The sequence below is a fragment of the Fundulus heteroclitus genome, chromosome 5 (genome assembly GCF_011125445.2).
Source record: "Fundulus heteroclitus isolate FHET01 chromosome 5, MU-UCD_Fhet_4.1, whole genome shotgun sequence".
NCBI classification, from domain to species: Eukaryota; Metazoa; Chordata; class Actinopteri; order Cyprinodontiformes; family Fundulidae; genus Fundulus; species Fundulus heteroclitus.
In genome coordinates, this window is record NC_046365.1 from 17,372,154 (window position 1) to 17,396,685 (window position 24,532).

Consider the following 24,532-nt stretch of genomic DNA (forward strand, 5'->3'; position numbering starts at 1 on the left):
TATGATGCTCAGATCGTACGGAGGCATCGCCGGCTGCGCTTCATGACGGCTGCGGCGCGCTCATAACGAGGATCTGCCCCGCGCCCAGGAGCCACACAGACACAGAGGGGCTCAAGAAGCGCTGCTCTCATGCACGGGTCATGCTGCACTGCTCGCGCTGCTTACAGGCAGCAAACGCTGTGGTTGGGTGGAAAATTCAAACGTCAAGAGTTTTTAACCCTTCACTTCCTGTTTACCGCGTCTGCTCAGACGCTGCGTGCAGATTCTCGTCACCGTGTCGTTTCTCTTCTCGCATGGCAGGATGGGCCCCGGGGGCCTCGAGGTGGCTTTGATTCACCACCAGAAACTTTCAGATGCAGACGAGCTGCAGAACATAACCCCACGTGGAGTCAGAGTTCCACCGTGGCGCTCGTGTTTGTTTTTTTTGGCCGTCGGGTTCCTGGGGGAACGCTCCCTGAATTTAGTGGCGTCCCTCGTTAAAATGTGTCGGCGGGGGAGCTTCGGTGACCTGGGACCGAGCCGGGGCTGGAAGCGGATGGGAAACAAAAGCCGCTTTTAAAAGCCCGCCACAGCCGTCGTCTTTGCAAAGTTTAATCTAAGTGCATTTATTCCATGCAGGAGATTCGCCAACGCAGAGGCTAAATCGTTTTCAGCGACAATCACCGGCCGTTTTAATGAGGTTCACGACTTCCTGTTTTCCTGTGCAGAAAATATCACGCGACGCAAAAAACGTCCGTTCCTCTGAGATGCTCTTCAAAACGGGAAAGACGGGAGAAACGTCTTCTTCGAGTAAGGCGGACGTGTGTTTAGCGCCACAAGAACGCGGCTCCTCGACTAGAGCCACCCGCATCTAAAGTCTTGGCAGAAACACCTGGGACTGGTTTATATTCCCAACATGCACTGGGAAGGGGAGGGTTAAGGAGGTTTAAAAAACTAATCAGAGATCTACAGCAAAAGTTGTCATAAAAAAATAATTAAGCGTGTATTCCTGCAGGAGGGCCTTGCATCGTTCTCCGTTTTGTCGATTTACGTCCGCAGTATTATATTTGTGAGCCTGTATCCAGTCGTAAGGGGGGGTGTTCGGGGCCGAGTGACGTTCTTTGCTGACTGTCGCGTTTCTTTTTTTTTTTCGATGTTTTGCCTGCAGAAGCTGGAGGAGCAGGACAAGAAGGCTCTGAACGTGAAGGAGCAGCTTCAAAGAGAGCACCGCTACCTCAAACGCCGCCTGGAGCAGCTGTCTGTGTCGGGGTCCGTGGAGCGCATCCGCACCGACAGCATGGGCTCCACCATTTCCACCGACTCGGAGCAAGGTACGCTGACGGTTCCCCCGTCCACCCCGAGGAAACGGGAGAAGCTAGAGCGAAGGTCCAGCGTTTAGCCAAAATAGGTTTAGCCCAGATTGCGAAAGCCAGGGGTAGCACTACTACTAGCCTACTAATCCAGAGCAAGGTAAGGCGCATACGCGGTGCTTCATCCACGCGCGGGGATTAGCTGCGGCAGCACAAAGATCTCCTTGTTTGCGCCGCATTAAAGGCAGCCCAGGTCCAGGGTGGAACCCGGGGGCGCAGCCAACCCCCCCCCCCCCCCCCCGACTTACAGGTGCGCCATGTGTGCCAGAGGAAAAAAAAATCAACCCTCTTTCTTCTTGTCTCCCTGTGTCTGTGTGAGCAGAGGTGGACATCGAGGGCATGGAGTTCACCCCGGTGGAGGTGGACAGCATAGACAGCATCAGTGACGGCGACGAGGAGGAGGAGGAGGAGGAGGAGGAGGAAGAGGAGGAGGAGGAGGACCACTACAGCGTCCAGAGCAGCTCCAGCGACACCAGCTACACAGCCGCACATTCCCACAGACTGCAGCCGCACCACTGTTAGGCACCTTCCATTGCTCGAACACCCAGTCCCACCCCTCAGCCTTTGGCTTTCATCTCCAGCCCCCCCACCACCCCCCCCCCCCCCCCCCCCCCCCCCCCCCCCACGACACCGCCCGCTACCTGCATCAGACCGGTCCACCGCGGTACAGCTTCCACCTGTTCCAGGGCAGGCTAGCCGAGCCCCTCCCTTCCCTCCGAGGCGCCCCGCCCCCACAGCCCCTCCTGACCTTAAGTTACTGCTGGCTCAGACAGCGCAGAGGAGACTTTTTGGTTGTTTTTGGGGTTTTTTCTCTTCCTATCTGATCACTCTACAGGGGTAAAGGTGAACCGCTTTGACCTGTTAACCGCTCGATGCTAAACCGAGCTTCAGTCGTAACTTCAGCAGTAGTCAGACGAGGCTTTGCACTAAAGAGAGAAGCACTTCTGTTTGCGTGGCCGACACTCGGCGACATTAGGACCTCAAAGGTCCTCCCCCCCCCTTATCTCGCAGCATCATCCATCGCCACAATCGAGCGTAGAGACATCGCGGAAAGGCTGCGGGTGTCTTGAAGGATTGACGGTTTTTAACAGTAGATTATGTGTTGTGGGCAGCACCCTGGGTTTACCGTCTCCTCGGGTTGACCCAGGCGCCAAGCCAGGCTCAGACGGGCCTGCAGAGCCCCCCCAAAACTATTTACACCACTTCAGTGGATTTTATTGGGTTTTTGTGTGAGCGAGACCAACACAAAGTAGTGTACGATTGTGAATGGCAAAGAGAATGGTACATGATTTGGAGGAGAGCATCGGTGAAAAGCAAAACACTTAGGTGTGAACTTTGACTAGGCCATCCTAGTAAATTGATAATGCTCTGATCTGAGCCTCTCCTTTAAGGCTCTGCCCGAATGTTTCGGGTCTCTATCCTTTTAAGGATTTTTTTTTTTTGGCTACTAGCGGGTTTTCCTCCAGGGATCCCCTGTATTTAGCTCCATCCATCCTTCCATGTACTCTGACCAGCTTCCCTGTCTCTCCTAAAGAAAAGCATCCGCCACGCGTCACTCGGCTGAGTTAGGGCAGGATTTGCACCGTCAGCTTTTCTTTGGCACATAAAAGGTGTGCTCTTGGCGTACCGGAGCTCCCGTGTTGGTCTGTCGCACGAAAAAAAAGCCCAGCAAGATGCAGTGAAGTTTGTGCTTGTTAACGAGATACCAAATACCAAATGACCAGATCCTTCATCACACCCTGACCGAGCGGCCCAAGAACATTGACCCTTTTCCTTTTTACATCTTCGTCTCGTCCTGAATGCACAGCCAGGCTAAACACATTTAGTTTTTAGTTGTTTTTTTTTTTTCTACCGGTCAGTTCGTCTCTCTGTTAAGACGACGGGAGAAGCGTCAGAGCTGCAGCAGAGCAGGAACAGTGTAAATAGATAATCCAGTTACTGTCCACGTCTCCTCCCCGTCTCCCTCTGGTTGGGTCGCCTAACCACTAACCCCACACTACTGACCACTACACTATACCACCAGATGGTGTGGATGGACTACTAAGTCAGAGAGGCAAAAAAAAAAAAAAGAAAAGGAAGGAGTTGTCCTACAACTATAAAAAAAAAAAAACTCAAATCTTGTGTTGTTTTCCTTCTCAGTAGCTAATTGATGTAGCAATAAGAGGATTCCTCTTAAGTTTGTGATCCTGGTGGACCACGAGGCGTCGGTATTGGGAGATTTTTATTTTTAATTTTTTTTTGTTCTTGTCATATTTAGTTCCTTGTTAGCCTATAGACGATAAGCTGAGCTTTGCACCGGACTCACTAACTGATGCTGAGCCGTCTGCACAGCGCCATCTAGCAATAATGACAAAGAAAGCGGAGAACCCTGCAGCTCTGTCGCTTCGCCCCCCCCCCCCCATCTTCAGCCTTCGATTAGCAGGTCAAAGCTGGCGAATCAAAGCAGTGGGGATTTGGTCCGTGTAGAGGCAGCCAACTTAGCAAACTAACCCTCCTTCAGTTTCTCTAACAGAAGTAATAATCCTATCTTCTCTGCTCTCTGCCCCCCCCCCTTCAGTCTTTGACTGTAACTCATGCACAATGGTGACTTCGGACGGACGAGGCGCTCCTGTCGCCGCTCTCTGATGGTGTTAGTAATCAGTACCACCCCCCCCCCCCCCCCCCCCCCCCAGTTTCTTGCAGTCTGTAGAGCTTGGCACTTTATAAAAAGAGAAAAAAGCAGCCCGTCCACTACGGCGGGTGGGTCTGACCAAAAAAATACAAAACTATTACAAAAAAAAACCTGGAATGAAAAGAAGCTACTCGTCACTTAAAAGTGAAACCAGCTAGTGTAGTCTATATTTCTTGTACTGAGTTTTGTATTATATTTTCCTAAATGTTCTCTAAAAGCCTAAAAAGACAAAAAAAGAGTTAGTATATCTATCTATATCTATAAATATATATATATATCTATATAAAAGAGACAGACAGACAGGAGGCCAGGCTTGTTGAAGGGAGAGTGGGGGGCAGGGGAGCTCGTACACCGGCCCCCTCTCTCTTGGGTGACTCTCCTGTCATTCTGTGCCTTGGTCAACCTTCCTCCTCCTCCTCCTCCTCTTCCTCCTCCTTACCTCCCCAACTCAGGTCACACTCCCCCTCCGTCCCCTTGTCTTCTCATCACTTCCAGAAGCAGAGGGGCATCGGGACAACCTCAGAATCCCCCCCACCCCCCCTCCCGTGACCTCTTGGTGTCTGCTCGGAGCCGCCGCACCCTGTCCATGACCCCCCCCCCCTCCCCCCCTCGGCCACCTCTGTCATGGAAATAAACAACAACACACACACTGGTGAACTCCCATGGCAGCTTCCAGTCGCCCCCCCCCCCCCCCACCCAGTTCCACCACCGAATGGACACCAGCTCTAAACGTCTGGGCTTGAAGCATTTTCAGCTTTTTTTTTTTTTTTTTTTTTTACAATTATTGTATGTTGACTAAATGTTTGTTCTGCGGGAGCCACCGGGGAGAGGAGCGATAAAAGAATAATCCAATCAATGGCAGCTTAAGGTGTTATCCTCCGAGCTCCCGGGTGGTCCGTCCCAAACTGAAAAAGACAAAAAAAAAAAAAAAAGATAGTGTTACCCATCGATCAGGAGGACTTCTCAACTCACAGCAATATGACCATCTTGTGCTTTCAGACGAGGGAGGGTGGGCAGGGCAGGGATTTTTAAAGACAAGCAGGTGGTTTATTTTGCTTTTACTCTGTGGTGCATTTATGGTGACCAACACTTTGTTTTTTTTTGTTTTTGTTTGTTTGTTTGTTTTTTTACCTCCTATCTGCACTCTCTCCACACACTGCAGGAGGGAAAAAAAATATATATATATATATATATTAAGAAAAAAAATAACCCCAGGTAAAATTTATTTTCTTTTGGTCATAAAGAGTTTACATTCATGTCAGAGCATTTGTACATGACTGTTTGTAGCAAAAACACAAACGTGAAAGGAAAAAAAAAAAAAAAAAAAAAAAAAAGGCGTCCTTGTCGGTCAAGATTAACTGAGTATAATATTATTAAAGGCATCGGATGATTCTCTCGCACAGAACCTCCCGTATAGGAAAAGCGACAGCGAGCGAGTGGAGAGCCAGATTGAGATTATGTTTCGGTGAAAAATAGCGCGCACACACACACACACACAGACACTCATGACGAGTGGTTACAGAGCAGCTGACGGGACACGTCGACATTCTGGTTGGGTTTCAAAAGGGGGAAGGTGTTTATGTGGAGTTCCTGTAACGATGTGCCTTGGGAAAAACAAAACTATTTTTTTTTTTCTTTACAAAAGCAGAGATTGTACCAGTTAAAGACTGTTAGAGATACCTACGACAGAAAAAAAGTTGAAAACCTCTATTCTGAAGCTTCAGAATAGTCCAATTGTTTTATTTTTCAACCTTTTTTTTGGATTGACCATGACCTGGATGACTGAGAATCTGCTACAGATACAGTTACTGCAGCTAAAGAGCTTATAAATAAGTTAGGCATGGGCCAGTAAAAGACCGTCACACAGTAGAATTGCACCGATTAGCCTTTTTTCCTGACCAACACCTACATCCACTTTACTTTCGGGTGTGACCTGCTGATTGAATCTGAATCCATTTTTCTTTCTAAAAGGGACCGTATCTTTCAGGTAACTATTTGACTTAATTGTCCTGCTGCTGTCTGTCTTGGCCCCGACTCCCTTGAAAAAGAGGTTTTCCGACCTCTATGGGATCTTCCTGGTTAATTAAAGGCTTAACGATAGCAGAATAGCACAAAAAAAAAAAAAAGAAAGAAAAATCTGCTGCGGACAGAAGTAGTAGCTTGGAAGCCAAAAGAAAATGAAGGAATCAATTGGCCAATTTTAGTTACAAGTCCTCTTAAAGAGACGGCAGTCAACAGGAAATCGGCCGATTCCATCAGCCGGATGATTTATCGGCGCACCTGGAATCAAAACTTCCCTTTAAATGAAATGAAATAACGCAGGAGTGACCAGAGCGTTCTGCAGCTAGACGGAGCCGAGAGTGGTGCAACGCCGCCCCCTCCCCACCCGTTGCTGCACAATGCTAGTCAGACAGTTGGGGGGAAAACTCTACCACCCCTTTTGTCTCATGTGATGGACAACTCTGGTTGTTTTAAAATAAAAGCACTTAGATCATGTTTTATCTTTCTGTGTTAGCACCGCAGTACTCCCCCTCCCCACGACGTTAACATCGTTAGAAAACGTCGAGCGGCCCAAATCAAGTCTGCCGCTACCGCTACGATCCTCACCACGACTTCCATTAGAAATATTATTCCTGCCAAACAAAGTCACTTTTATTCCTTCCACCATTAATCAGAACTTGTGTCGTGTAACGAATAGCTTTAACTACCTTTCCAGGCTTTAGGTCACCTTTCCAGTTTCTGCACTTTTTTCCCCCGCCCTTATCTCGTTCCTTTCTTAACTCGCATCTTCACGCGCGGAGCTGGAGCCCTCCGGAGCAAACGGCCACCAGGAGGACCGGCCGGCTCGGGGGTTTATAGCAGAGAGGATGGCGAAACGTGCTGAGCAGAGGAGGGAGCGTTCTGTGCCAGAGACCTGTGAAAAATGTTCCTTTTTATGGAGGATGTGTAATTTTTTTTTGCATACAGAAGATGTTAAGTTCCTTTTTGTTTTGTTTTGTGCGTATGAGTGCGTGTACACGAGTACCCGGTGCTGGCTACGTTTTAGCACGCTTGAAGGTATTGTGTATTGTCTCATTGTAATATAATTAAAATGTTTTATACATAAACGTGTTGTTCTGACTTATTCACGCGCGCCGCTGAGCAAAGCAGCAGGAAAATGCAGATAAAGGTGGAGAAATGTTGGGGGTGAGGCTTCCTGTTTTGGTTTGTGCAGCTGAAGTCTGGAATATTAACTTTTAAAGGTCAGGGTGCAGATTGTGTTACTGTAGCAGCAGAGAGACGTTAGATGATCCGATTGACGACAATGTTTCAGTCTCATCATTTTTTTTATGTTTTATTGACAAAACTGGAGCTTTCTAAAATTGCAACTGGACATGCAAACAAACATCTGAGGATTCTCCTCTTTTCTAAGAGCTTATCTGTTTAAAATTACCTGAAGAAAAAGAAAAAAAGAACAAACACCAAGAATACATTTGTCATAAACTGTAGCTTAAATCCAAGAAAGTAACAAAAAAAAAAAAAAATCCAGTCAATTCAGACCTGAAAGGAATGCGGTCGTTGAAATCAGAACAATACAATCCTCAGAGCGAGCTTTAAAAAAGCAGAATCAGATGATCCAGTTTCATTATTGCACCACAGAGAGTCATACAGCGACAGGCCGGTCATCTTTCACAGTAAATCAGTGAAAACGCAGCTCGTTCTGGTTGTGATTGTCAGTGTCAACACGGCCATTTTATGCCTTCTAACCTCAGGTTGCCGTTTAAATTACAGTAACATTAATCCTACTTCTTTTCTTTGCCTGAATTCAATAAAATTAAACAAACGTAGTCAGCTCTATTAAGGGAAAAAATAAATTAGCAGTCTCTCTCTCTCCGCCGGGCGGACACAGCTGGAGCAGTAAAAGGCAGAAAGAAGGCTTTGTACAAAGACCTGAGATTTAACGAAGAGCTGCGACACGAAAAGAAAGACGCCTCTACGGCCTCGAGATGAAATGATCCGACTGGGACACGGTGCGTTCTGATCCAAGGCATCGTCGCCCAGCGCTGGGCGTCCCGCTCCTCGACTCGTCAGAGGAACTGCCGGGGCGGCGCCTGCGGGGCGGCGGCTGAGGCCAGGGTCCTGGCCGCCTCCTTGGCCTTCTCTGACGCGGGCTTCACTGGGTCCCGGAGCAGCCGCTGGGGCGCCTCTCCTAGAGGAACCAGGGAGGGAGAAGGAGAGAGTGAGGAGGACGAGGAGAAACGCTCTTCAAATCAGCAACACAGACAGAAACAGTCTGCAGCCATGCACAGTGCCTTGAGAAAATATTCATACCTCCCAACTTTTTCCTCCCCCCATTTTCCCATGATGCAACGGCAAACTTCAGATTGTAAGTTAGGGGGAAGCCCCCAGCAGAGGGTCACTGTAAAGCGTGTCGGTCAACCTCAATTTGCAAATCTTGGAAAAGATTCCCGGTTCAGTTTAGGCCTGGACTTTGACTAGGCCACTCAAAGACATGAATATGCCTTGATCTGGACAATTAGACCGTAGCTCTGGCTGTGTTTAGGGTCACCATCCTGCTGCACACTGCACAAACGGAACTTAAAATAAGCAAAATGTTCTTAAAATTAATGCATTTGTCCTTGATTTGAGCAGGTAAAAAAGGAAATTTGCCAATGGAATAAGATGTTTGCACTTAAAATAGGAACAACTCATCTCCATCATCTTATTTCAAGTGCAGGATGTCTAATTATCTTATATTAGGGGTCAAAATACTCATTCCATTGGCAAATAATCTTATTTACCTGCTCAAATCAAGGACAAATACACTAACTTTAAGAACATTTTACTTATTTTTAGATTTGTTTTTGCAGTGCATGGTTAGGCAGCACGCTTCACTGTGGGGGTGGTGTGTTCAGGGAGATGTGCAACATTAGTCAACTCTGAGGTTCTTTTCCCAGCGACAGATTCTGCCACCTGAGCAGCTGATCCCTGCAGCTCCTCCGGCGCCGCTCTGTGCCCAGCCTCATGGGTTTAGGCGGACGGCCACGTCTTGGCAGGTTTTCTGCTGCGCTTCAACTCTGTCCCTAAGCGGTCCGCTGCGCCCCTCCATCCTTATGACTAACGTCTGTTCACTAACTAACGTCTGAGCCGCTTTATGCATGCAGAGAAAGGTATAATCACATGACCCCCCCCCCCAAAAAAAAATACACTCAATAGATGGTTGCCTCATAAAGAAAACCGTGACAATGTTGAAGGGATATAAATACTTCGGCAAGGCGGGGCTTCTGGGGAACTTCTCCTAATTTTGAGTTTTTAATAAAATCTGAAGATGCTTCAAAGAGAGAGCCACATCTTGACAGATTTATTGATGCTGCAGGCATTAAGTGACGATGAAAATGCGAGATAAATGCAATTATCCCCACAGTTTTACCCATCCTCTAACTGGCCGCCCTGAGCTGAGATCATCTCCCCAAAAAAAAAAACATTAAGACTCTGAATCCTTTCTCTAAACGTAATATCTTTAAGGCTTCGATTTAATCCAAGTTGATCTGAGAGCCGTCCGACGTCCAGACAGCGCTCATCTGTTTTCCATATTACCAACTCACGGATGTCAGGAGAATAGGTGGCAGAATATCAAGCACAGAGGACCTTGAGGGGCCTGCGAGTAAACAGCACACACCCCCCATTTGTGTGCTGGTATGAATCGCCTCACCCTGGATTCACCTCCGTGGGCTGTGGCGTGTATTTACGCCTGCCCTGGCGGCGAACCGTCAACCTCGAGGGAGATCAACGAGCACAATGACGGCAGCAGAGACCAACCGGGTCGCTTCAAAGCCAGCAGCCGGTAGCGGCGAGCAGAAAAGTTCTGAGGTCGCCTGAGTGTAGTTTATTCACTGTGAACGGTTGACTGCAGTATTATTTTAAAAGCGGTCAAGGTCAAATCCTTTTCTTTTGTTAAGTTGTGTTTTATTTTACTAGAGCTGAACCGATCAGGTTTCTACTGGCCGACACCGACTTTTGGTCGGCTCTGAGGCTTGACGATTCAAATCTGCTGCCAATTCAGCTCTTTTTCTTTCCTGAGCCGTCTGAATTTATTCAAATCGAGCATTCAAATGTGACAAACACTGACCGTAACAGGAAGCGCGCCGCTGAAGGCCCTTTGATAGACTCAGGCTGTCTGAATCCGACATAAAGCGGCGAGATCACAAGCTTGTCTCCGTCCATGCATCATGGCGTGTGCCCTGCCTTCATCCGACGTTTAGGACGCTCCGAACACAGCGCGCCTCAGAACATGCGGTCTGATGGTTTATTCACAGATGAAAGTGGGAGCAGGACAGAACGTAACGTCCGGCTGGATGTCTGGAGCCCCTAAGAAAGTACATTACTTGACCTTTTTCACATTTTCTCCCAATAAAACCAAAAACGTCAGTGTGTTTTGTGGGGATGCGTTTGGATGCGTTACAGGATTAGGAAGTGGAAGGAAAATAACGTGAGGTTTTCAGATTTCGTCAGCTGGAAAAACTTAGATTAGATATTTCTGTACTGCAGCTCAAACATGTAAATACTCTGGTCAGGACAACTGCTGGAGTTTACGTGATCAAACGCAGGCTAACCACTACCATGTTTTCTGGAGTTGTCCCTCTGTGGCTCCATTTTGGAGAAAGGTTCATGGAGAAGGACTTTAAAAGGAACGTAAGAACTGTTGTACAATGTATTCTGGAGATCTGCCAGTCAAGCACTTTTCAAAAGCAGATGTTTTCCTAATGAGAGTATTATTATTAGTGGCTGCTAAAAAGGCTATAACTCAAACATTGGTTGAGTTGGAAAACACATTAAATGAGTGGATAGATCAGATTCAGAATATTTTAAAAATGGAAAGGATTACGTTTAAACTGAAGCTGGAGATACTTTTCAAAGTGGTTGATCTATGGGACAGTAAAAAGGCCTAATTTTGTATAATCGCCCCCACTGTCCTACTGTTGTACATGTATGTTTTTGTAGTTAACAAAAAATAATGAAAGGTTTTTAAATTTCTTCTGCAATTAAAACAGAAATGGGCGGTTGGGAGGATCTCGTTTCACTCCAATTAAAGCTACGTTGTGTCTCTGCTGCAGCAGACGCTCTCAATGTCAAATCTGAGCGTGTGGGTTGTGTCACACTCTTTGGACGACTGGATGATGGACTGAACAACGCTCTGTGAGTCGCTCAGAGCTTTACGTTATTTCTATAACCCAATTTTGTGTCAGACTCCTTTAAAACCCGGACGCCTTGACAAAATGTGGGAAAGTTCAAAGGTTCCGCGTGTTGCCTGAATGACAACAAAGCATCTTTTTGTTTTGTTTTTGTTTTTGTTAAACGTAAATTCCTGTAGGATTCTCGAACCACTGATGCAGGCAGCGATCAACAACAATAAGACAGACGTGCAGCTACATGTTCAAAGGCAGACGATAAAAAGCAGTATCTTTATTTTTTTTTTTATTTTTTTTTTACACATGGTGCAAAACTAGGAAAACAGCATGCAAACTTTTCGGGAATCCATCCAACACATAACACTCCCAACACTTTGCCCAAAATCCGAGCCGCTGCGAAAAAAACACATGACCGCAGCGTGTAGGAGGGACGCGCTTCTAGGCTACGCTGCCTACTGACGAGCTACGCTTACAGACAAACTACAAAAAAACAAGCCTTACAGCTCAAATAAAAAATGTACTAGATAACGACGACTTTATTTTGGTCTTTTAATGTGCCGCGTGAATGCGCAGCACGCGCTCCGATCGCTCTGATTTTCAGCTCATTTTAGTAAATCAGGCGTCGCTGCAGCTGCTGCATGCAACTAAAAAAAAAACATCGTTTTACTCTGAATAATAATACATGCAGGCGATTCCCGCATTGCAGCTGCCGGCAGCAGCGATGCTAGTTCAGCCATGCTGCATCAGAGCAGAGACTTTTACTCTTGTTTTGAGGACCGCATAAAGGCATCGTTATTACTACAGCTACTGTAGCTTAAATTTATTCTCAGAGGAGAATAGGGGGTGCGAGTGTCTGAACTACGCCATCTATCGTTTTCATCTACCCAAAAGGCCAGGGGTGTCGGATGGATGCCACCCCGCCACCCGCCCGGCATACTCACCCCGACGCTCAGCCTGATGCCCAGTCCTGCGCAGCCGTCAACAATGAGGCAATAAAACAGAATCACAACAAAAGGCAGAGCTCCCTTTTAGACACCAGAACGCTGCTGCATCAGCACAACACAGTTGGCGGCGCCGGACGACAACGCTGAGCCACGGCTGCACCGGCACAGAGAAAAGCAAGCGGCGCTTTCTCACTGGACCCTTTTATTGCTTTCTTTGACGTCAGCGAGAGAAGTTTCTCCGCTCTTTCCTTAGTCGCTTCCACTTCCTGCCCGTTAATGAGACATCACCCCGCCCCCCCGGCGCTCGTCAGGAGGCCAAACCCGTGCTACGTACCCTGTAGGTTGGACAGCGCGTACTCCAGCCCCTTCATGGCCTTCGCCTGGTTGCTCTTGAAGCGGGCCAATCCGAACTCCTGGGGAAGCACGCGACAGGAAACGGTCGTTAAGAGACGGCTGGGTCTGACGGAAACACCCTGGCTTGTGTCTCCGGCCTGCCGGAGACGTCCAGTAAAGCCTGGAACATTGTGCCTCTAATAAAGACGGATTGCAGCTAATGGTTTTAGGACTGCTTACAGCACATAAGGCCCGGGCCGCGCTGCTGCCAACAGTAATACGCTCCTCCCGAGTTACAGCGAGCCTCTTGGCTGCTTCCCTGATAAATGATCTCCCTTCTCCTGGCATGTCAGCTTAGACGGACGGCCAAGGCTTGGTAGGCTTGCAGCTGTGCCACGCGTTTATTTTATTTTTTCTTTCCTCGGGTGCTGGATTGAACGGTTCTCTCTGAGACCTTTAAAGCTGGGGAAAACTGTTTTATAAGCCAACCCTTCAGTGAACCTCCCCTTAGTGTTCTCCCTGACCCGTCTGCTGTGTTTTTTATGGATTCCAAGATGCTGCGTGTTCACTAAATTAGAGCGGCGCTCACGCGGAGGTTAAATTGCGTACAGCCGGACTCCGCTCACCAACACGGTGGCTTCTGAACGATTTTGGAAAATAATCTAATTGCAATTTTTTTATCTTAATATTGCGATTTAAATTTAATTTATCATGTCTTTTTAAACATATACAGAACAACAAATCAATTTGTTTCCATGCCGTGCGGATTAGTTGCTAAAAGACCCACAGCATCTAAACTCAGAGCAGAAATGATTGCGTTCTGTCTACGAAATATTTCAACCAAAATTGCAATTTTGACTTTTCTCTGCATTAACCAGAAGCAACAAGATCGGCCTCTAAATAAGGATGTTTGTAAACAAGGACTATTTAAAAAAAGAACTTTTAATGTTTTTATTAATCAGAATATGATTCAAGAGAACAGCTTATAATTGATTTGGACATTGATCCTTGTTGAACATAAAGGGAAACCAACCAGCAAGACTATGTATTAAACTTATTGACCAGAACTTAATGCTATGTGTGATTATATAAACTCTAAAACAAGTCAAGTTAGATTATCTCACAGCTGCAACCCTCTTCCCTTCCATGCGGAGGCAAACCCACTTTAAACATTTTACCGACACCTAAAGGACGCTAATTGTTACATAGCCAAAAATTGTAGACATCTGCAATTTGGAAATTGCGTTTTTAAAAATCGCGATTATATTGAAAATGCGATTAATTGTTCAGCCCTAATTTAACTGTCACTTTATGTTGATCCGTTCCATAAAATACTAATAAAACATATTGCTGTTTGTGGCTGTAACCCAGAATGTAAAGGTGGGGATATAAATAGTGTTATATAGCCCGTGTATACACATATAGGAGCAAAACAAAGGGTAAACAATATATAAGTGATGTTTATAGAAGAATCTACAGGTGCAGCAAACTGAGGATAAACAAACCTGGATGGGTTTGGAGAAGCCAAAAATGCTTGAAGATATCCACGCCTCCCGTTTTAGATGCGTGGTCGCTGGCTGCTCCGCTGAATCCCGGAAAACGCATCGCTCCTCCACGGACTGAATCAGGAGAGAGCACATGTTGCAAACTCATCAAATCCCACACACCGAAACATGGAAACGCGACGGATGTTCATAAAAACTGAGACCCCCACCATGAGCGTGGTGTGATTCAGGTTCCAGGTGTAGATGGTCAGGCTCCTGTTGACCGGGTCCACGATGGAGTCCTCCACGATGTACACGCAGCGGGACATGCCGGAGGGGAAGAAGCGCTCGGCCCAGCGAGGCAGCCGGTTGGTCTTCATCAGCAGGCGTCTGGAGAGGAGCCGGCGGTCGGCGGTCACCTCCCGGTACACGACGTCCTCGGTGAGAACGTGCGTGCTGGGGGGGGGGGGGGGGGGCACAGGGCTGCGTTAGCGGTGCGCGTTTCATGTTTTTTTTTACTGCTTTAAATTGTGTCTGAACAGTGGAGGTGGACTGAAGGCTTTACCGCTTTAAACAGGCTCACATCCTGATATGATTAAGTCAGAAAACAGATCATTACTACAGTTCTGATGCTTTGTTATCGCGTTTTTCTAGAATATTCTAAATAATCCATCTTTAGGTGGTGCCGAATACATTTGTTACAAAAAGACTTCATGAACGACAGTACAGATTTAGAAACATAATAGATCATAAACAACATATCTGTTACAAGATACGTACAAATTAATCCTGGAACCAGAGTTTTCAGAGTCAAATGAATTAATGTATAAACTGAAGAATGGATCAACTCCGGCTTCATATACAATTCTTTTATAGTTCCTGATATAACTTGTTTGGAAATATGGGGAAACACAAAAAGCAGCAGCAACTGGCTTTTCCTTCTTTAACAAATGAGCAAAAACAGTAAAGACAACTATTCCCACAAATGCACACAAATTAAAACACGTTACGGTTTCAGGACTGGATGCCGTCTCATGCATCTTAAGTTATGTTCAAATCAAAGCCTCATTTATTAATGACTAATAACTAATGTTAGTTACACTGCACTGTGTTTCAGGTGGAGGAGTGACTCTGGAACAGTTTCAATACTGAACTGAAAAAAAAATTCAGTCGGTTTGGAGGAATATGCAGATGTTGTTTTGATTGTGCTTTTAGTTTTGGTGTTTGAAAAGCCGCTGCTGAATACTTTCTTTTTGTCAGCAGAAATAAAAACGATGGCCTGTAAGAAGGTTAGGCATTTATGGGCGGATGATTTACGCCGATGGCTTTACCCTTTTCAGACTGTGTGCATCTTTTATTTTCTCTGGACGCCAGGATTTTTTTTCTACATTTCTTTAGTTTTTGTTTTTTTACGTTTTTTGACAGCACTCCTGATCAAAAATTGCAAAATGGCGAGAATTCCCATTTTGCACAGTTTGACCTCAAGGAGGTTCTAGGTAGAGTTTCCAAATGCAAAAAGAAGAAATGGGAGTGAGACAAGAATAAACTGAACACTTTATTGCAAACAACCAATAAACTGAAACCTGTTTGCCTGTGGAAGATCTACTAAAATGCTGCATTAGATCCAACAGTGCCAAAAGCGAACTCTTGCCACTTTTAAACTGGTCTTACATCGTTTTGATCAGGAGAGCATAATTATTACTGAGCTCACCCCACTTGTCTTATATCCACTTTATTTATTTTGTTGGCAGCTCGATGTTTGCGAAGTGGTGCGGAGCTCTTTACGTTCTCGCCTTTAAAGCCCAGAGCGAGACAGACGGCACTCAGAAGCAAATAAACCACCAGACCGCCTGAAAAGGCTGCGCCTGGTTCTGCTTCTCTCACTTCCCTGTTCTCATCGCGACGGAGCCGTTCGCTTTTGTCTCATCGACCCGCAGCGACATCGCTCACATACTCCAACAGCACCTAGGCTCAAAACATCCCCTCGTTATTTATAATAAACAACAGAAAACGCTAGACTTTTATTTATTTTTTTGCATCATGTTGCTAAAAGCACATTACAACGATGTTCAGAAAACATGTTGCATTTAAAGGTAACGAAAAAGAGGTTTTTACTAATTGTTGCACATTTGCTAAAGGCTGATTGGCATAATAACCCAGTTTCCTTCCATTTTAACCAGGCTCGTCTGCATCTTAACAAGTTAGCAATTGTTTTTTTAATGTATATGGAAATAATTGATGTGCATTATATCTCCTATTCAACGTTCTTTATCCTCCAAATATTTTGAACCAACACGAGACAAAGCAAGCAGCCTGGCTTACCTGAAGGGGTTGGGGTACCTCTGCCAGAAGGCGGACACAACATGGTCCCATGTGCTTTTGATGTCTGCGGTGTTACAAAAATATTTGACCATTCTTCTGCCACTCTGCAGCACGATGGCCTGAATCCTGAAACCTGAGGTCCCTTTGTGTGTTTAGACAAAACGGTGAGAAACTGGAAGCTGACTCCATCCAAACACTGGGACTGTCCTGAAAACGAGAAAAGAAGAGAAAAAAAAAAAAAAAAAAAAAAAACAAGCGAATGAAATGATCCACCAGAGAAGCAAAAAAACGCATTACGTGCCCCTTGTTTTCAGACAAACTGGTCCATATCATTGAATAAACCCAAAACACACATAGACATCATGGTCTGTTGGAGCAGCAGCTTATCTGTAGCTGGGAGGAAGAAGCTGGATAAACTCATCAGGAGGGTCAGCTCTGTCCTGAGATGCCCCCCTGGACCCAGAGCAGGTGATGGGAGACAGAAGATAATGTGAGACTGTGAGAAAAATCACATCCCGGATGGAAAATGTCTCCCACCACATGCATGAAGCTGGAGAGCTCTTTCAGTGACAGACCGCTGCATCCCAGATTCTCTAAGGAGCGTTTCCACAGGTCCTTCCTGCCAGCTGCTGCTAGACTTTATAATCTCTGCTGCTCACAACAGACTAAATAAGTGTTTACATCATAACGGAGCGCGGGTTCTGATCCAATCATGAATCCTTTACAGTCTCTCAGGTACAAAGGTAAACTTCCACCACACCCCTTAGCTACTCCGACATGCTGCTATGCCATCATGCATGTTACATATTAGATTAGATTATTACATATTATATCATCCCAAATTCTGTAAATATGCTGGAGGTTCCCCCCCCCCCCCCCCCCCCCCATTGTCAACCTTCAATACTTTATGTTTTTTTTTACCTGAATATGACATATCATCAATAATTGTGCTACATTTACTCGGGTATTTACTTTTTATTCTTGCCGTTTCTTTAGGACAAACTTGACATTAAACTAGCTTGTTTTTTTTTATTTTATTACTAACTATTGTGTGGAACTCTTGTCTTGAGTTTGTGCCTCCGTCACACCCAAAGCCCCCCACTGTGGGACGATAAAGGAATTTCTTATCATAAGCAGGTAAATAGTAACAAAGAACTGAATTTATAAAGTGTTTTCTAGCCATACTGGCCACTCAAAGCGCTTCACATTACAGCCACACGAATGCATAAACAGTCACACCTTCATGCGCAGGTCGTTAGGCAACTTGGGGTTAAGTGCCTTGCCCCAGCAGCGCATCAGGATGCGACAGAAGAAAGCTGGAATAGAACCAGCAACCTTGCAACTCTACCCACTAGAGTCAGAGCCGCCAAAACCTTCTTTCCGGCATGTTTGTTTGTCGGTCCTCTGTCATTATGTCCTGGTATTAAATGTTGCGCTTTCATCAGCTGGAAGCAGGAAAGCATCAGAGTGAACAGCAACTAAAGCGGGGCTGTACGACTTTTGCCAAAAACATTCAAAATATTTCCACTATAACTGCGATTTCATTTGGACTTTTCTCTGCATTAACCCCAAGCAACAACAATGTGCCGTAGATAAAGATGTTTGTAAACAAGGAGTATTTAAAACAAGAACTGTAACTGTTTTTTATTAATTGGAATATTATTATTCAAAGGAATAGCTTGAGTTGGACGTCCATCCTTGTTGAACACAAAGTGCAGTCTGTATTAAAACAATTTGACCTGTGCTTAATGCTATGGTGAGATTCCTGAAAGTTTATGGTTTAAAAAAAAAAAAGTAAGATTGTATAAACCCTAAAATAAATAACATTTGATTTTCTGTCTCACTGCTGCAACTCTCTTCCCTTCCAAGTGGAGGCAAACCCACTTTAAACATACTACTGACACTTACAGGTGGACAATAATTCAATATCAATAAATATTGCGATATAACTTAATTAAATAAAGGTAACGTGACAATGCCGATACTTCAATATACGTAACAGTGTATATGATTACAGCATCTGTCACTGACTGACGTTCTAGGTTTTAAATTCTTACAGCAAATATTTCTAAAATGTTATATCGGAGTTTTATAAACGTTAAAAAAACTGTATATATAAAATATCGTTTATATCGATACCGTAATTATATCATATGGACTGAAGTTAAGAAATATATCGTGATCAAGGTTTTAGGCCATGTCGTCCAGCCCAACACCTAAAGTACGTATTATCCATTAATTGTTACTTTTTTATATTTGTTATTTATTGCTATTATATAGCAAATGCTTTTAATTGTCCATAAGGCTTGAATACATCAGCCAGTGTCTCATTCATCTACCTAATGTGTTTCCCTTAGGCTGCTGAAAAGATTTAGTTGCTTCTCAGCAGTATTCTAGTTTATTGATCTGCGCATGTGTCATCATAACAACGCAGTCAACACTCCTGTTGTTGAAATCGTGGACCAAAATCTACTGTGCTGGGTTTATCTGCGGTGAAACTGGTTCGGCTGGGTCACGACGCGACTCTTCGTCCGCATCACAACAAAACCCAAAAGCTTTGTTCTGGTCACGACGTCATCGTTGTTGCGGTGACAGGGCTAGCCGCTACTAAAAAAAACAAAAAAAAAACTTCTTCAAATCAACCGGGAAACAAAGAGCTTCGACCTCAAAAATCACAGCGCCAGTAATCGCCAGGTGCTACCGTCATCTAAACATTTAGCCGCGGCTGTTTTAATATCAGCATCTACGGAGCACCGCGTCAAAGCGCCGCCAAGGTTAATTACGCAGCACTGCTAGCCTAGACGCCGTCTGAACGCAAACGGGCGTTTTAAACGATATTTAAAGCCGGAAAAACACACATACCTTTATAAACGTTCAATAACAGCTACGTCGACAAGCGTCCGTGAACTGCTCATTCTTCGAGCCTCGAGTCCCCCCCACCAGTGCAACGAAACGTTAGCTAATTGAAGACATGACGCTGGACGTGACAGAGAGGAGAGAGACGTCAGAGGTGCGTCGAAATAATACTACTTCCGGTGGACGTATGAAGGATGTTTTCCAAAGTAAAAGCAACGCTGTGTTTTATGTAAATTAATCAAATTTTATTTTGGTAGTTATTCATAACGGCTTGTGGGATTATAGAAAAAAGAAAAACTCCCTTTTTAATCTGACTCTATCAGTCAACTTTAGGAAAGATATTTGAAAACAGATATTTACAGATATTTATTTTTTACTTTCTAGGTCAGTAACGATTACCGGATAAATTGTTTTGCTAATCCCAGAATAATGGGAAATTAAATTTTTTTAAATATATTTTTTTGTTTGTTTCAAATTATGATAAGATTACCATGTTTTAATGCAGTAATGTGAAAGTTCAGCAATGACTACATCATGGCTTTGTAAGCTTCTGATAGATTGTGTCACAGTATTTAGGATAAATGGAGGCAACACTGTTGGTATACTTTCAGACAGCAGCCCCAATTTACTGCTCAGATGGAAAAATAACTAAATAAATACACGGATGTCGAGTAGAGAAGTCTGGTACATCTTTCGGGCACAATTTCCCTGAAGGTATATATATATATATATATATATATATATATATATATATATATATATATATATATATATATATATATTTATTTATATGAATGAATGTTCAACAATCATACAGTTCAGGAAGGACAGGGGTTCTGTGTACCAGACATTAACGTGTTTTCGTATGGCATTAGTGTGCGTATCAACCCTAGAATGGGTGATTAATTCAATTGTGATTATACACACACATAAAGGCTATTTAACAGAATATAGACGTATATGCTATGTGTAAAGAACAAACGAACACTGAAACATTATAACTGAAATGTATATTGGCCATACATTTAAAAAAATCTAAATAACTTTCAGTTTCATGGATTATTTTGGGCGCAATAGTTTTTGTCCTTTGTTAACACGCACAAAAAATAATGTACGCTGCGGGGTTAATTGCATAGGGCCCTTCTAAATCATATGGTTAATCGGAGGAACAACCCATTATTTTCATTTAAATCTTAAGAAGGAATACTGTTATTTTATCCGGGAGGCTTTTTTTTTGTCCCCATCTAGCGGGTAAAACGTAAAACCAGATCAGCAGCTCCAAAGACTCCCGGCTGGTGTCGCCAGTACCGATTGTCCTCCAGTAGGTGTCGCTCTCACATTCTCTGAACCCCTCTCCCCTTCTTGCCGTACTTCCGGTTTTCGCTCGCCTGCTGAGGGAAGTGTCCTCCATGGTGTCATTGTAGGTCTGTTGAGGTTGAACGTCCGGGAAAAACGATGTCTGGCTACACACCGGACGAGAAGCTGCGCTTCCAGCAGCTGGTGAAGCTCCGGAGGCAGTGGCTGAAGGACCAGGAGCTCAGTCCCAGGGAGCCCGTCGTGCAGGCCAAACCTCCCGGGGCAGTCGCTAAGTTCTGGGCCGGGTTCCTGGAGCCGAAGAGCCTGTGGAGGCTTTATGTGAGTCCCGAAAACACAGCAACACGTTTTTCTTCTGGACTAAGATGCACACGTGCTACATTACACACAATAATATTGTGGTGCAGAAATAAAATACTGAAATATTTAATTTAATACATTCTGGCTTGTTTAGGCCTTGTTTATCAGCTGCTACTTCTATCAGCGGCATTATGAGCATTTTTAATCAGTCTGTGTCGCACCCATAATACTAATCCTGTCTTGGAAGCAGCATTAAAAATAAATAAATAAATAGGATATACCACTAGTGCAGGTGATGTTAATTGTGACAGTTAAATGAATTGACAAAATAAAAAAAAAAATGTTCAGGTGTTTTTGTTGGAATTGTTTAACCAACTGTTTCGAATGGTTAAATAAAAGTAATACTAGACAGACTTTATACAAAATAAACACTAAACCATATTTTTCTGTGTCTGCACTGCAGTCTGAGGTATTCAACCTATTGAACGGTAGAAAACCAGATGTAGAAGTCATCAAATACCCAGACGGTTGTCAACAACCTTTTTGTCGTACGTCAGAAACATGGCTACGTTTAGAGAATCGTCCAAAGAGTTCAGAGAAGATCTCACTGCCTGGCACACACCGGTGAGAGCATGAGGAAACACAAACTGGTCTGAATGTCTACGGAGATGCCGTTGGAAAGGAAGCTGACAGGTCTGAGGTTGGAAGCAACAGTGTGGCTGCACCACCTGGACCTGGCAGAAAGAGGAAGCCGTCAGTGGCTGCCACCTGCGTCCCGAGGAGGCAATAACACCTTTTTGACAGGCTATTTTGTTTAAAAAAAAAAATCAGAAACCTTCTAATGACTGGAAAAGACCTGAAGCAGCCACTGAGGTTTCATTTTCCACAGTGATGCACATATTAAACACTGAAGGGCTCCATGACTGAACTCCAAAACGTACCAACGGCACCAGTTTGCTCGACGTATAAAATAAAATAAAATAAAGTTTGGAGAGCCGCGGGGCCTGTGGCTGCCCCGCTTCCTGTCATTCTGGAAACCTGCAGCACATGGAGGGAAAGATGGAGTCACTCACGTATCGGTAGATGTTTTATGAAATGTTTATTTCAGGATCGGAAGAGATCGGCAAACACAAATAAGAACTCAAACACTGTTTCTGTTAGAATATAAGGCAAACATTTATTATTCCCCACAGAAAACAGCAACACAAAACAGCAAGCACTTCGCAGACATGCAAAGTAGCAAGCACTTAAAGCCTGGCAAGCTTTCAAACAGACGTGTTGTTCCATCTCTTACCATGGTTAGGACTGGGAAGTCGGTCAGTCCGGTTAGAGAGCAATCCACGCGGCCGGGCGTCCATACAACCCACGGCTGACTTCAACGACTGAGGGCGGTCCCCTTCTTTTTATACCAATAAACAAAGTATCAGATGGGAGCGAGAGTGGCCACTTCTCCCTCCCATCTGAGCTGTTCGTCCCGTTTCCAAAACAAAACCGTTCCCAGCATCTCAGCAGTGTGTGAAGCAAAATAATATTGCAAACTCAGATAATAGCGCAAATATGCAAAATAAGGAATACAGAATCAGTCTTTCCCACAACACATTGTCATAGGTTCCCACCACAAGTTAAAACAAGTTATAGCACGATAATACATGTTCTTAGTTTTATGTGAGCATATATGTTGCTCTTAGTTTAAAATACATTAGACAAAATACATTGTCAAAGAACAAAAATAATTCTAATAAGTTTTTTACGTTTAACCTGGAGAAGCTACTTGTACTATTAATGGTGCCAAACAATTCATATTGTTTTTTTTTTTTTTTTTAAACCTAAGGTGTGGGTGGGTGAATTATTGAGTCTTTCAATATTCTAAAGCTTTTGTTACTAAAATGTCGCTTAATGTTTTCTACGTCAGCATTTCATGGCACCACTCATACTCTTGCAGCCCTTCTTGGAGATCTTAGGCCTCGAGCCGTGAAAATAAATCCAAATTTCTAAACTAAAATCAGCTGAATAATCTATGTGTGTTGATTTTTATTATTTTTTTTAAACCATTTCCTATTAATGCTGTGATTTATTTTTCTGTCTTTGCAGACCTACAAAGCGTACAAGGGGGGAGTTTTCACGTTAACGCGGCTGCTGATACCTGCCTGGGTTGTTCACTACTGCGTGAAATATCATATTGCTGTAAGTTCAGAAATTGTGTGTTATTTTTATTTATTTTACTCAGACACGCAGGTAGAGAATAAAAGCCGCACACCTGTACATCGGAGAGAACTCCGAAAGCACATTCAGAATCCGCTCATAATCTCGATGAACAGACCGCACAGACGAAGCTTTGAGGTGTATTTTCCCTCTTAAAAAACACTTTTTGTGAGAAAATGAGAGTATAAAATCAATACTTCTTTACCCTCACCTCCTTGCTGTTCCTCACTCTTCCTGGCGGCAGCGTGTTTTGCTTTGTTGCACACAACCCCGGGCTCACAGACCACTCATAGTACCCACATTAGACCAAATTAGAGAAATGAAGAGTTAGCTCTTCTAAGGGAGCCGAGCCAACGATCCAGACTCCCCATCACTTTCTTATTCGCTCCCCCATGTGACAGGTTGTAACTCACCCTTCTTCTCACGTTCCTCTTTTCTTACGCAGCTGAAAACGTAGAAGTGCACCATCACGCAATATATCCAAGTTATTTATTTGTCTTATTTATATTAAAAAATAAATCAGCCGCACCCGGCCTAATTTTTGTAAGGATTAAGCAAGGCAAGCAGGTCTCTGGTGACCTGAGGGGGGCTTCTTGGTTCGTCCTAATTGAGCTAGTCACAAATGATTTTAAACGTCTCACTGGTACTAGAAACAGCAAACCATGCATCTTCTTCACTCATAGTGTTGTTTCTATCTATTTTTTTCTCTAAGGTATAGAAAAATGCTTTTCACTAGATAGGAACATGACTTTAAAAAAAAAAGAAGTGTTTTGTCATTGCCTGCAGCGATCGCTGAATCAGAGTAGACCACATAACAAAGAGAGCTTCATATTCTGTTTTCGGATTTCTCTTGCCTTCAACGATTAGAAAATAACTGTTTTTATTTGGTGGATAAAAGCCAATCTGATCTGGAGGGATGTTGAACAATGGTGTTTGCTTTTCTTCACAGCAACGACCTTACGGCATCGTGGAGCTAAAACCCAAGCTTTTCCCTGTGAGTATGGGTTCCTTATTAATCCTGACTGTCATGCTTGTTTTTATGCAATGACTACAGTTTCCTCTCTTTCTTCAGTACACTTGCCTGGTGACGTCTATCCATGCTTTGTGAAAAGTTGTTTTTGTTGTTGTTGTTCCCAGGGTGACACCATTTTGGAGACGGGGGAAGTCGTTCCTGATCTCCCTGAGACCCATGGCCATCACTGAACCTTAAAGATTTCATTAATTTTTTTTGAGTTTCTGTTGTAAAAACTGTATATTCCAATAAAAGACCTTGTCGTTCATGCACAAGATTATGGCTTTATTGGTTGTGCAATTCTTTTAACCAGGAACTTGTGCTTATTGCCCTGTGATGGAGCGGGGACCTGCGCAGGCATGGTGCTCCCCGCCTTTCGCTTAATGACGACCAGATAAAGGCACCAGCCCCCTGTGACCCTGTATGGATGGTGGGATGTAGAGGATGGATGGATATTTGTGGATTACTGGTTAGACTTGGCTCCTCTGTCAAAAGCAGTTGTGTTAATTTATAAAACTTGACTGGAGGATGAAGTACGGATATAATGTGAGATGTACATTTTGAAAGTATAGCTTT

The 24,532-nt window shown here is 44.2% G+C and overlaps 3 protein-coding genes across 4 annotated transcripts in view; 2 read left to right on the top strand and 1 right to left on the bottom strand.

Annotated features, from left to right (window-relative positions):
• mxd4 (MAX dimerization protein 4) overlaps positions 1 to 1,939 on the top strand; it is a 30,080-nt gene extending 28,141 nt beyond the window's left edge. The window contains exons 5-6 of the mRNA XM_012882220.3: positions 1,148 to 1,310; positions 1,672 to 1,939. Of these exons, the coding sequence (XP_012737674.2) occupies positions 1,148 to 1,310; positions 1,672 to 1,871 (363 nt within the window). The 3' untranslated portion in view covers positions 1,872 to 1,939. The remainder of the gene's footprint in view (positions 1 to 1,147; positions 1,311 to 1,671) is intronic.
• Positions 1,940 to 7,341: 5,402 nt separating this feature from the next.
• LOC105939874 (PRELI domain-containing protein 1, mitochondrial) lies at positions 7,342 to 19,281 on the bottom strand. 2 transcript variants are annotated; one of them, XM_036137037.1, is made up of 7 exons: positions 19,135 to 19,281; positions 16,273 to 16,479; positions 14,181 to 14,406; positions 13,972 to 14,085; positions 12,468 to 12,546; positions 12,131 to 12,156; positions 7,342 to 8,209 (listed from the first exon to the last, which is right to left on the bottom strand). In XM_036137037.1, the coding sequence occupies exons 2-7, from the start codon at positions 16,362 to 16,364 to the stop codon at positions 8,174 to 8,176; spliced, it is 573 nt and encodes a 190-aa protein (XP_035992930.1). In that variant the 5' UTR covers positions 16,365 to 16,479; positions 19,135 to 19,281; the 3' UTR covers positions 7,342 to 8,173. The 2 variants fall into 2 exon arrangements, with proteins under 2 accessions (XP_035992930.1, XP_012737671.2); XM_012882217.3 differs by lacking the exon at positions 12,131 to 12,156 and having other exon boundaries at positions 19,135 to 19,280.
• A 1,205-nt stretch (positions 19,282 to 20,486) lies between these two features.
• Positions 20,487 to 24,236, top strand: ndufb6 (NADH:ubiquinone oxidoreductase subunit B). The gene is made up of 4 exons (XM_012882183.3): positions 20,487 to 20,763; positions 22,834 to 22,926; positions 23,894 to 23,938; positions 24,082 to 24,236. The coding sequence occupies exons 1-4, from the start codon at positions 20,584 to 20,586 to the stop codon at positions 24,145 to 24,147; spliced, it is 384 nt and encodes a 127-aa protein (XP_012737637.2). The 5' UTR covers positions 20,487 to 20,583; the 3' UTR covers positions 24,148 to 24,236.
• The last annotated feature ends 296 nt before the right edge of the window (positions 24,237 to 24,532 follow it).